Source organism: Mustela putorius, unplaced genomic scaffold (assembly GCF_011764305.1).
Source record: "Mustela putorius furo isolate JIRA1106 unplaced genomic scaffold, ASM1176430v1.1 tig00000127_pilon_pilon_pilon, whole genome shotgun sequence".
Classification (NCBI taxonomy): domain Eukaryota; kingdom Metazoa; phylum Chordata; class Mammalia; order Carnivora; family Mustelidae; genus Mustela; species Mustela putorius.
The window spans coordinates 940,877-953,944 of NW_025421288.1; the positions used below are offsets into that span (position 1 = coordinate 940,877).

At 39.5% G+C, this 13,068-nt stretch overlaps 1 protein-coding gene across 1 annotated transcript; it reads left to right on the forward strand.

The window, feature by feature from the left end:
- The first annotated feature begins 916 nt into the window (after positions 1-916).
- On the forward strand, positions 917-1,843 carry LOC101681937 (olfactory receptor 140-like). The gene has a single exon (XM_004782460.2). The coding sequence runs from the start codon at positions 917-919 to the stop codon at positions 1,841-1,843; it is 927 nt and encodes a 308-aa protein (XP_004782517.2).
- The last annotated feature ends 11,225 nt before the right edge of the window (positions 1,844-13,068 follow it).

Genomic DNA, 13,068 nt, shown 5'->3' on the forward strand with positions numbered 1-13,068 from the left:
TGTAATAATCTTGAAAGTAAAATGACCTGGGAACATATTCTTTCCTAGAAGCCAGTTATATTTTCATACTCACTTTATAAATTTTGTCAGAAACTATTAAGCTAGAATACAACTTTTTTCTTCAGAAGTCTATTGATGTGTCATAAAGTAAAGAGTAAAAACAGAGTGGGAGGACAAGAGAGCTTGGGTATCTATGTTTATGGGATGGGGAAGTGAGTGCATTCTTACCCATGGAGATACAGGAATGTGGTAATTCACCAAGCATTTATTCATTACCTAACAGGGACCAGACACTGTAGACATTGTGCCTGACACTGTGGTAGGCACAGTGAAGAAACACAGGAACACTATATATGTTATGGTAGTTCCAGGGAAAACATGTCACCAATGGCTTGTGCATCTTCCATTTTAAATCACCTGCTTATGATTGGTACTTATGACCATGTCTTTCTTTCCACATGTGTGGTTCGAATGTAAATTCCCTTGAAGAGGGAATAGCTCATACTTTACAAAATACACATGAGAGTTAACAATTTGTAAGCTCACAGACACAGAGGACGGCTCAGAAGCATGGGACACTGACATGACTTAGCAAAGTCATGGAGAGTGGGAACCAGGAAAATCCCAATGTCATGTTTATAGCCCAGTGTTTTTTCAGTTAAATTTACTCATCCCGGGTTGTGCTATGGGTGTTTACAGGTCACAAGTATGAGGTATCTGAGGAGACGGAATGCATTGTAGAGAAAATAAGAAAGAATTGAAACAAATGTTGATGCAAAGAGTGCCCAGAGAATGCTCTACAGTTAGTCACTGTTTTTGTACTATGAAATCTGACTACAATACTTTCAGGGATAATAGGTATCTCTCTTTATCCCTTTGTAGGGAATTCAGGCCCTAGGAAGGTGTTTCTTCCTTAATGGATCACCTCACACCTCCCAACAATGTGACTGGATTTATTCTCTTGGGACTCACGCAGAATCCATACTTTCAGAAAATACTCTTTGTGCTCTTTTTGTTCATTTTTCTATTTACTGTGCTGGCCAATCTGCTCATTGTTATTACCATCTCCCTCAGCCCCACACTTTCGGCTCCCATGTATTTCTTTCTCACATACTTGTCCTTTATAGATGCATCCTACACCTCTGTGACTACCCCCAAAATGATCATCGACCTGCTGTACCAGAGGAGAACCATCTCCTTGGGCGGCTGCCTGACTCAGCTCTTCGTGGAACACTTTCTGGGAGGATCAGAGATCATCCTCCTCATTGTCATGGCCTATGATCGCTATGTAGCTATCTGCAAGCCCCTGCACTACACGACCATCATGCGACCAGGGCTCTGCCACCTCCTGGTGGTGGTGGTGTGGATAGGGGGGATCCTGCATGCCACTGTGCAGATCCTTTTCATGGTCAAATTGCCCTTCTGTGGTCCCAATGTGATTGACCACTTCATGTGTGATCTCTTCCCTCTGCTGAAACTTGCCTGCAGTGACACCTACATGCTGGGAATGGTGGTGGCAGCCAATAGTGGGGCCATGTGCTTGCTCATTTTTTCCATGCTACTCCTCTCCTACATAGTCATCCTGAGCTCCTTGAAATCCCATGGCTCCGAAGGTCGGCACAAAGCCCTCTCAACGTGTGGCTCCCACTTTACTGTAGTTGTGCTCTTTTTTGTGCCTTGCATATTCACCTACATGCGTCCTGTAGTCACCTACCCTGTGGACAAGTTGGTGACTGTGTTCTTTGCAATCCTCACTCCCATGTTGAATCCTATCATTTACACAGTGAGAAACACAGAAGTGAAAAATGCCATGAGGAGTCTGTTGAAGAGGAGGATAACTTAGTCTGTTCCTAATGCCAAGGAAGGGATGGTTTATTTAATAGGGAGGATTCTATCTGTTGTACAGTGTGAAAGAGAATGGAAGATTTTGCAGATCAATAGTGTAAAAAAAAATTCCTATATTCTAACACTGATGAAGCACTTAACAGTGGCTAGGCCTTTTGATAGGTGCTTTTGATAGCTTTTAATGTACTTTATCAAAGCCACAGTGTTCACAGATTCAAAAAAAGAATAGAAAGAACAACTATAAATCCCTAGTTTGTTTATTCTAGAGTATTTTTTTTTCTCCAAGGTCTTATGTTACTTTACTAAATTTTTCACGTTTGTTACTTGACTGAAATTTTTTATTCCATGCGACTTCTTTTTTTCTTGACCTATGGTTAATCAACAAGAGAATAGAAATTCTTAGGTAGATATATCAGAGGGAGCAGTTGGGGAATAAAAGAATGACTCCTGATTTTTTTTTAGCCTGATGAATGTACCAAAGCAAAGAGGACACCAATGAAAGGAATAGACTAATTCACAACCTCTTTCTGTTCGTTTTGTTTTAATTTTTGGCACAAAAAATAAACTAGAAATCTTGAAATTATTCTCAATTTGGTCTTTTTATTTTTAAATGTTCTCATAAGTCACAGTTTTTATCGTTTTTGTTTTGTTTGTTTGTTTTTTTACTGTAAAGGAAAACTTTTCTTTTTCCTTACCAAGACTTGAACCATTTGAAGCAACAACAGTAAACATTGTTTTATTTAACCTCAACAAAAGGGCATATGGTTAAGTTTTAAAAGTTTTGCTCTGGAGGTTTGATACCTACATATATGTTACATGAACATGTTCTTATTTGTCAGGCATATACACCTCAGGTGATTTATTCATGTGGAAAGCTGATAATTCCAATATTACTGTCCTCATTTTACAGAGAAACAAATAGGTAACAAGAGAGGCTTACTAAGTCACTTGCCTCAGGTCAAAAGTATATATGATTTACAGATATAAAATTCAAGTCCAGCATTGGGGAAGGTATGTGCTTTGGTGAGTGCTGTGAAGTGTGTAAACCTGGTGATTCACAGACCTGTACCCCTGTGGATAAAAATATATTATATGTTTATAAAAAATAAAAAAAATTAAAAAATAAATAAAATATCTTACTTGGGAAAAAAAAATCAAGTCCAGGTCTTCCAGATCTCAGTCCTACTTTCTTTCAAATAAAACACAGTTGCCTGGAATATTTACATATATATATATATATGTATATACATATATATGTCTATATTATATATTTATGTCTATAGATAATTAATTCTTCTTCAGTCTTTTATTTTTTTAAGATTTTATTTATTTATTTGAGAGAGAGAGAGAACATGAGCGGGGAGAAGGTCAGAGGGAGAAGCAGACTCCCCACAGAGCTGGGAGCCCCATGTGGTACTCGATCCCGTGACTCCAGGATCATGACCTGAGCTGAAGGCAATCGCTTAACCAGCTGAGCCACCCAGGTGCCCCTTCTTCTTCAGTCTTAATGATTCCCTCTGTTTTTTAAGAAATATGGTGTCAAATTTGCTAAAACCTTGTCTCACATGTAGAGACATATTTAAGCAGCAATGCTCCTCTCTGCACATGGGAACGATCAGGTCATTCTCCATGACTATACAACACTTTATGAGACTCTGACTATAACATTCCAGCCCGTGTTACTTCTCACAAATACCCCTTTCTCAAACTCACTTGTCATCTGGAGCTATTTCTTAACTGACCATACAGTAATGCCAGAGCATGGTATACCTGTTCTTGGGGGTAACTCTGTGTCCTAGCTTATGCATGGCTATCTCAAATCCTAAGACAGAGAAACTTGTCCCACAATGTCCAGGCCTGGAAGATAATTTAACAACACTTAGTTTACCAAAGATGATCAAGTTGGCATGTGCTGGTGAGAATTAAACATTTCGACAGAATCCAGACGAAATAATGTGTGCTTTATTTTGACAGTTGGATAGGAGCTAAGGCTAAGCCAGGGATAAGGATAGGAAAAGTATTGAGTAAATATTATTTCTAGTTTAAGACCAAAGAGGGGATTTGAAGAGGGAAGCTAGGGCCAACAATAGTGCCTTAATGGTAACCGATGTGAGAAGATGAAAAGGACACAGATTATAAACTGTCAACAGCAAACTTGGAAGGCATAAGAACTGAAAGAATAAATGTAAGGCAGTCTGATGTTCTCAGTAGATGGAGTCTTGCTGATTTGTGAATAATTTTAAGAAATGTTAAGATATTCTTTTGTAAAAGATCTCATCATCAAGATCCTCTCATGAAGGTTAAATGCCATCTGATTATTTCTCAGATTTAAAACAAAATGGAATTATACTTACCCTGGGAAATTAATGAGATAAATAATATTAGGATCTGTTGTACAAAGATACTTTACCTTATAAGGACTTTAATTTTTTTATTAATTTTTTTTTAGAGAGAGAGAGTACACATGTATGTGCATACATGATTTGGGGAAGGGGCAATGGACAGGGAGAGAATCTTAAGCAAGCTCCACAACAAGCATGGAATAGCTTATATGGGCTTCCAGTTCTGTGAAAATTTCAGGCATTAAGTGAAGGAATGGTCTAACCCTTATTGAAGGCTATGATGCATACATTTTGATAGGGCTTCATATGCTAAGTCTCTTAATGTAATAAGTTTTAATAGATAGATCTCTATGCCTTTGATACAAAAAAAATAAGACTGAATAAGGGTTAAGCAACAATAGCAAGTCTTTTAGACTCTGCCTTCTCTCCTCATCCCACTTCACAATAATCTTTGCTAGCATAATGTAGAAACACCCAAACATAGAACTGTTCATTGGCTGCAATGTGAAGATTGTCCTTGAGGCATTCTGTCCTTATTTTGGAGTTCACTTTCTTCTGTTCAGCTCTCCCCTGAGCTCTGCTTCCCAGGCTGCTTGTACCTTCCTGATTCTTCTTCGGTCAGAGGAAAGCCACTTGATGATCTGATGTCTACCGATGTAATTCCCTTCATGGATGTCATGTAAGGTGGGATGTAATGGGCTCAGGAAATGCAACTCAAAAGGTCACATTTGAAAGATAGTGACATATGGATGAGAGATATTTGCAGGAAAAATAAACAACTCAATTGTTGAGGAGACTGACAGTCTGGGTATGAGGGTAGCACTACGAAGAGCTAACTGTCATTTCTATAGGGCTTTTTCTATTGCTAGTCCATAGTCTTAATATTTATTACTTGAAAATGGTGGCTCCAAGGTCAATTAAGTGTAGGAAATTCATATTTCATTCATTCAAGTAATTCTGTTGAGTGCCTGCAGTGTGCCAGAGAGCTTCTGGGGGCTTGGTATAAGGTGTTCAATAATACGAACAGAGGCTGTGTTTATATGGAACTTAAATTCCCATGAGGAACAGATGGTTAATAAGCAAGTTAGAGAAAGGAAGGGAGTTGGGGGAAATTGGAAGGGGAGGTGAACCATGAGAGACTATGGACTCTGAAAAACAATCTGAGGGGTTTGAAGTGGCAGGGGGTGGGAGGTTGGGGTACCAGGTGGTGGGTATTATAGAGGGCATGGATTGCATGGAGCAGTGGGTGTGGTGCAAAAATAATGAATACTGTTATGCTGAAAATAAAAAATAAATTAAAAAAATAAGCAAGTTAACTCATGAGTGAAAAATGTAATTGTGTTAGTAGTAAGTATGATGAAAAACATTTTATTCAGGGGGCGTTGCAGAAGAGAAAAATTGGAAATGGATGTGTGTGGTTGTTTGAAGCCCAGGTACAATTTTGCTTAAGCTCAAGTTTAATCACATTATTTCCCCCAACCCTTTTCTTCTTATAAATAGGTTATCTAACACACGAATTTGCAGTGGGCACTGGGAACCATGCTGTAAATGTTGCATATCAATATTTTTCACTATTGAAGGTGAAAAAAGAATGAAGTCTATAACGCCAAATATTCTAAATGGAAAACATGTTATTTTGGAATAATAATTGTTATGGAGCAAGAAAGAATGGAGTCCTTATTTTTTCTAGCTGAGGTACATTATTTAATCCTTAATAACGGCAGGTCTCCTGCAGTACAATATGACACAATTTTAATAATACTCTTAAAAGATGAAGGCGACACTAGGCTAAGTGAGAACAATTTGGTCCCAGGACTTGCCTTGTATATTGACTTTTCTTTATTTGTGTCATTAGGCAGATGGATTGCTGTATGGCCATTCTGTTACTGAAGAAGAGAGTTTACTTGTGGAGCAGATAATTGAATGGTTAATGGTAATGCCATGATCTGGTGGTGTGTTTGTGGAGCATCAGCCTGGCCTGGATCCAGTCAAGCTCTGCCCCTGGGAAAAACGTATCACTGCAGGGATGGGATAGGAATTCACTGGTATGGTGATTAGCTCCTGTCAGTAGAGACACAGCCTCCAGGGCATGCACTTGGAATGATGCAAGTCTGCACATTTTGAAATTCTGTGCCATTTGAAAATGTCACCCTGCCCTCTTTTAGCTCAAATTTATTATGTGAAGGAAAATATCTTACTAAATAGTGTTTCTTCTAAGATGTGAGTTGGAGAAACCACTGCTTTAGGGAGGAGTCAAGATGGCGGAGAAGTAGCAAGCTGAGACTGCTTCAGCTAGCCGGAGATCAGCTAGATAGCTTATCTAAAGATTGCAAACACCTGAAAATCCATCGGCAGATCGAAGAGAAGAAGAACAGCAATTCTGGAAACAGAAAAACCACCACTTTCTGAAAGGTAGGACCGGCGGAGAAGTGAATCCAAAGCGACGGGAAGATAGACCCCGGGGGGAGGGGCCGGCTCCCGGCAAGCGGCGGAGCAACCGCGCACAAAATCAGGACTTTTAAAAGTCTGTTCCGCTGAGGGACATCGCTCCAGAGGCTAAACCGGGGCGAAGCCCACGCGGGGTCAGCGTGGCCTCAGGTCCCGCAGGGTCACAGAAGGATCGGGGGTGTCTGAGTGTCGCAGAGCTTGCGGGTATTGGAACGGGAAAGCCGGCTACAGAGACAGAGCCGACAGTAAGCTCGCAGCTCCGTGTTACCTTGAACCGGTCGCAGGCTCGGTGAGCTCGGAGCGCGGCCGGAGGTCAGGCAGACGGGAGTAACTGGGCGCTGTTCTCTGAGGGCGCACTGAGGAGTGGGGCCCTGGGCTCTCGGCTCCTCCAGGCCGGAGACCAGGAGGCCGCCATTTGTATTCCCGTCCTCGGGAACTCTACGGAAAGCGCTCAGGGAACAAAAGCTCCTGAAAGCAAACCCGAGCGGATTACTCACCCCGGCCCCGGGTAAGGGCGGTGTAATTCCGCCTGGGGCAAAGACACTTGAGAATCACTACAACAGGCCCCTCCCTCAGAAGATCAACAAGAAATCCAGCCGAGACCAAGTTCACCTACCAAGGAGTGCGGTTTCAATACCAAGGAGAGCAGCAGAATTCCAGAGGAGGAGAAAGCCAAGCACGGAACTCATGGCTTTTTTCCTGTGATTTTTTTTAGTCTTGCAGTTAATTTAATTTTTTCTTTTTCATTTTTTTTTTTTTTCTCGCCTTCGGGTAAAATTTTTTTTTAACTGTTACCTTTTTCTTTTTTAACGATTTTTTACTAGTTTATCTAATATATATATATTATTTTTTACATTTTTCTTAGGTGTTTTCTTTTTTTAAAAATATTCTTTTCTTTTTTTTTTTTCTTTTTTCTTTCTTCCTTTTTGAACCTCTTTTTAGGCCCTTTCTCCCCACTCACGATTTTGGATCTCTTCTAATTTGGTTAAAGCATATTTTCCTGGGGTTGTTGCCACCCTTTTAGTATTTTACTTGCCCCTTCATTTACTGTTATCTGGACAAAATGACAAGACGTAAAAATTCAACACAAAAAAAAGAACAAGAGGCAGTACCGAAGGCTAGGGACCTAATCAATACAGACATCGGTAATATGTCAGATCTAGAGTTCAGAATGACAATTCTCAAGGTTCTAGCCGGGCTCGAAAAAGGCATGGAAGATATTAGAGAAACCCTCTCGAGAGATATAAAAGCCCTTTCTGGAGAAATAAAAGAACTAAAATCTAACCAAGGTGAAATCAAAAAAGCTATTAATGAGGTGCAATCAAAAATGGAGGCTCTCACTGCTAGGATAAATGAGGCAGAAGAAAGAATTAGTGATATAGAAGACCAAATGACAGAGAATAAAGAAGCTGAGCAAAAGAGGGACAAACAGCTACTGGACCACGAGGGGAGAATTCGAGAGATAAGTGACACCATAAGACAAAACAACATTAGAATAATTGGGATTCCAGAAGAAGAAGAAAGTGAGAGGGGAGCAGAAGGTATACTGGAGAGAATTATTGGGGAGAATTTCCCCAATATGGCAAAGGGAACGAGCATCAAAATTCAGGAGGTTCAGAGAATGCCCCTCAAAATCAATAAGAATAGGCCCACACCCCGTCACCTAATAGTAAAATTTACAAGTCTCAATGACAAAGAGAAAATCCTGAAAGCAGCCCGGGAAAAGAACTCTGTAACATACAATGGTAAAAATATTAGATTGGCAGCTGACTTATCCACAGAGACCTGGCAGGCCAGAAAGAGCTGGCATGATATTTTCAGAGCACTAAACGAGAAAAACATGCAGCCAAGAATACTATATCCAGCTAGACTATCATTGAAAATAGAAGGAGAGATTAAAAGCTTCCAGGACAAACAACAACTGAAAGAATTTGCAAATACCAAACCAGCTCTACAGGAAATATTGAAAGGGGTCCTCTAAGCAAAGAGAGAGCCTACAAGTGGTAGATCAGAAAGGAACAGAGACCATATACAGTAACAGTCACCTTACAGGTAATACAATGGCCCTAAATTCATATCTCTCAATAGTTACCCTGAATGTGAATGGGCTAAATGCCCCTGTCAAAAGACACAGGGTATCAGAATGGATAAAAAAACAAAACCCATCTATATGTTGCCTCCAAGAAACACATTTTAAGCCCGAAGACACCTCCAGATTTAAAGTGAGGGGGTGGAAAAGAATTTACCATGCTAATGGACATCAGAAGAAAGCAGGAGTGGCAATCCTTATATCAGATCAATTAGATTTTAAGCCAAAGACTATAATAAGAGATGAGGAAGGACACTATATCATACTCAAAGGGTCTGTCCAACAAGAAGATTTAACAATTTTAAATATCTATGCCCCCAACGTGGGAGCAGCCAACTATATAAACCAATTAATAACAAAATCAAAGAAACACATCAACAATAATACAATAATAGTAGGGGACTTTTACACTCCCCTCACTGAAATGGACAGGTCATCCAAGCAAAAGATCAGCAAGGAAATAAAGGCCTTAAATGACACACTGGACCAGATGGACATCACAGATATATTCAGAATATTTCATCCCAAAGCAACAGAATACACATTCTTCTCTAGTGCACATGGAACATTCTCCAGAATAGATCACATCCTCGGTCCTAAATCAGGACTCAACCGGTATCAAAAGATTGGGATCATTCCCTGCATATTTTCAGACCACAATGCTCTAAAGCTAGAACTCAACCACAAAAGGAAGTTTGGAAAGAACCCAAATACATGGAGACTAAACAGTATCCTTCTAAAGAATGAATGGGTCAACCGGGAAATTAAAGAAGAATTGAAAAAAATCATGGAAACAAATGATAATGAAAATACAACGGTTCAAAATCTGTGGGACACAACAAAGGCAGTCCTGAGAGGAAAATATATAGCGGAACAAGCCTTTCTCAAGAAACAAGAAAGGTCTCAGGTACACAACCTAACCCTACACCTAAAGGAGCTGGAGAAAGAACAAGAAAGAAACCCTAAGCCCAGCAGGAGAAGAGAAATCATAAAGATCAGAGCAGAAATCAATGAAATAGAAACCAAAAAAACAATAGAACAAATCAACGAAAGTAGGAGCTGGTTCTTTGAAAGAATTAATAAAATTGATAAACCCCTGGCCAGACTTATCAAAAAGAAAATAGAAAGGACCCAAATAAATAAAATCATGAATGAAAGAGGAGAGATCACAACTAACACCAAAGAAATACAAACTATTATAAGAACATACTATGAGCAACTCTACGGCAATAAATTTGACAATCTGGAAGAAATGGATGCATTCCTAGAAACATATATACTACCAAAACTGAACCAGGAAGAAATAGAAAGCCTGAACACCCCATAATCAGTAAGGAGATTGAAACAGTCATTAAAAATCTCCAAACAAACAAAACCCCAGGGCCAGACGGCTTCCCGGGGGAATTCTACCAAACATTTAAAGAAGAACTAATTCCTATTCTCCTGAAACTGTTCCAAAAAATAGAAATGGAAGGAAAACTTCCAAACTCATTTTATGAGGCCAGGATCACCTTGATCCCCAAACCAGACAAGGATCCCACCAAAAAAGAGAGCTATAGACCGATATCCTTGATGAACACAGATGCGAAAATACTCAACAAAATACTAGCCAATAAGATTCAACAGTACATTAAAAAGATTATTCACCACGACCAAGTGGGATTTATTCCAGGGCTGCAAGGTTGGTTCAACATCCGCAAATCAGTCAATGTGATACAGCACATCAATAAAAGAAAGAACAAGAACCATATGATACTCTCAATAGATGCTGAAAAAGCATTTGACAAAGTACAGCATCCCTTCCTGATCAAAACTCTTCAAAGTGTAGGGATAGAGGGCACATACCTCAATATCATCAAAGCCATCTATGAAAAACCCACTGCAAATATCATTCTCAATGGAGAAAAACTGAAAGCTTTTCCGCTAAGGTCAGGAACACGGCAGGGATGTCCATTATCACCACTGCTATTCAACATCGTACTAGAGGTCCTAGCCTCAGCAATCAGACAACAAAAGGAAATTAAAGGCATCCAAATCGGCAAAGAAGAAGTCAAATTATCACTCTTCGCAGATGATATGATACTATATGTGGAAAACCCAAAAGACTCCACTCCAAAACTGCTAGAACTTATACAGGAATTCAGTAAAGTGTCAGGATATAAAATCAATGCACAGAAATCAGTTGCATTTCTCTACACCAACAGCAAGACAGAAGGAAGAGATATTAAGGAGTCAATCCCATTTACAATTGCATCCAAAACCATAAGATACCTAGGAATAAAACTAACCAAAGAGACACAGAATCTATACTCAGAAAACTATAAAGTACTCATGAAAGAAATTGAGGAAGACACAAAGAAATGGAAAAATGTTCCATGCTCCTGGATTGGAAGAATAAATATTGTGAAAATGTCTATGCTACCTAAAGCAATCTACACATTTAATGCAATTCCTATCAAAGTACCAACCATCTTTTTCAAAGAAATGGAACAAATAATGCTAAAATTTATATGGAACCAGAAAAGACCTTGAATAGCCAAAGGGATATTGAAAAAGAAAGCCAACGTTGGTGGCATCACAATTCCGGACTTCAGGCTCTATTACAAAGCTGTCATCATCAAGACAGCATGGTACTGGCACAAAAACAGACACATAGATCAATGGAACAGAATAGAGAGCCCAGAAATAGACCCTCAAATCTATGGTCAACTAATCTTCGACAAAGCAGGAAAGAATGTCCAATGGAAAAAAGACAGCCTTTTCAATAAATCGTGCTGGGAAAATTGGACAGCCACATGCAGAAAAATGAAATTGGACCATTCCCTTACACCACACACAAAAATAGACTCAAAATGGATGAAGGACCTCAATGTACGAAAGGAATCCATCAAAATCCTTGAGGAGAACACGGGCAGCAACCTCTTCGACCTCTGCCGCAGCAACATCTTCCTAGGAACAACGCAAAAGGCAAGGGAAGCAAGGGAAAAAATGAACTACTTGATTTCATCAAGATCAAAAGCTTTTGCACATCAAAGGAAACAGTTAACAAAATCAAAAGACAACTGACAGAATGGGAGAAGATATTTGCAAACGACATATCAGATAAAGGACTAGTGTCCAGAATCTATAAAGAACTTAGCAAACTCAACACCCAAAGAACAAATAATCCAATCAAGAAATGGGCAGAGGACATGAACAGACATTTCTGCAAAGAAGACATCCAGATGGCGAACAGACACATGAAAAAGTGCTCCATATCACTCGGCATCAGGGAAATACAAATCAAAACCACAATGAGATATCACCTCACACCAGTCAGAATGGCTAAAATCAACAAGTCAGGAAATGACACATGCTGGCGAGGATGCGGAGGAAGGGGAACCCTCCTACACTGTTGGTGGGAATGCAAGCTGGTGCAGCCACTCTGGAAAACAGCATGGAGGTTCCTCAAAATGTTGAAAATAGAACTGCCCTATGACCCAGCAATTGCACTATTGGGTATTTACCCTAAAGATACAAATGTAGTGATCCAAAGGGACACATGCACCCGAATGTTTATAGCAGCAATGTCCACAATAGCCAAACTATGGAAAGAACCTAGATGTCCATCAACAGATGAATGGATCAAGAAGATGTGGTATATATACACAATGGAATACTATGCAGCCATCAAAAGAAATGAAATCTTGCCATTTGCAACAACATGGATGGAACTAGAGTGTATCATGCTTAGTGAAATAAGTCAAGCAGAGAAAGACAACTATCATATGATCTCCCTGATATGAGGAAGTGGTGATGCAACATGGAGGCTTAAGTGGGTAGAAGAAGAATAAATGAAACAAGATGGGATTGGGAGGGAGACAAACCATAAGTGACTCTTAATCTCACAAAACAAACTGAGGGTTGCCGGGGGGAGGGGGTTTGGGAGAAGGGGGTGGTATTATGGACATTGGGGAGGGTATGTGATTTGGTGAGTGCTGTGAAATGTGTAAACCTGGTGATTCACAGACCTGTACCCCTGGGGATAAAAATATATGTATATAAAAAATAAAAAATTTAAAAAACTAAAAAAAAAAAAAAAAAAGATGTGAGTTGGAAATGGTTTACAAATTCAGCTCAAAATACAGCCAAATGGTGGGCACAGTTCCATAAATTGTTTGTAAATAGATTATCTGCCCCCACCCACCCCACTACCTTTCCCATTTCGGTGAAATTTGAATTCTTCTGCCATCTACAAGATTTGTTACCTATTTAAGCCCTTGGACACTTAGAGCAACTATTTTAAATCTTTCTTTAAAAATCATTAGACACTCTGAACCTATCAAAACAAATTCCCATTAAGTG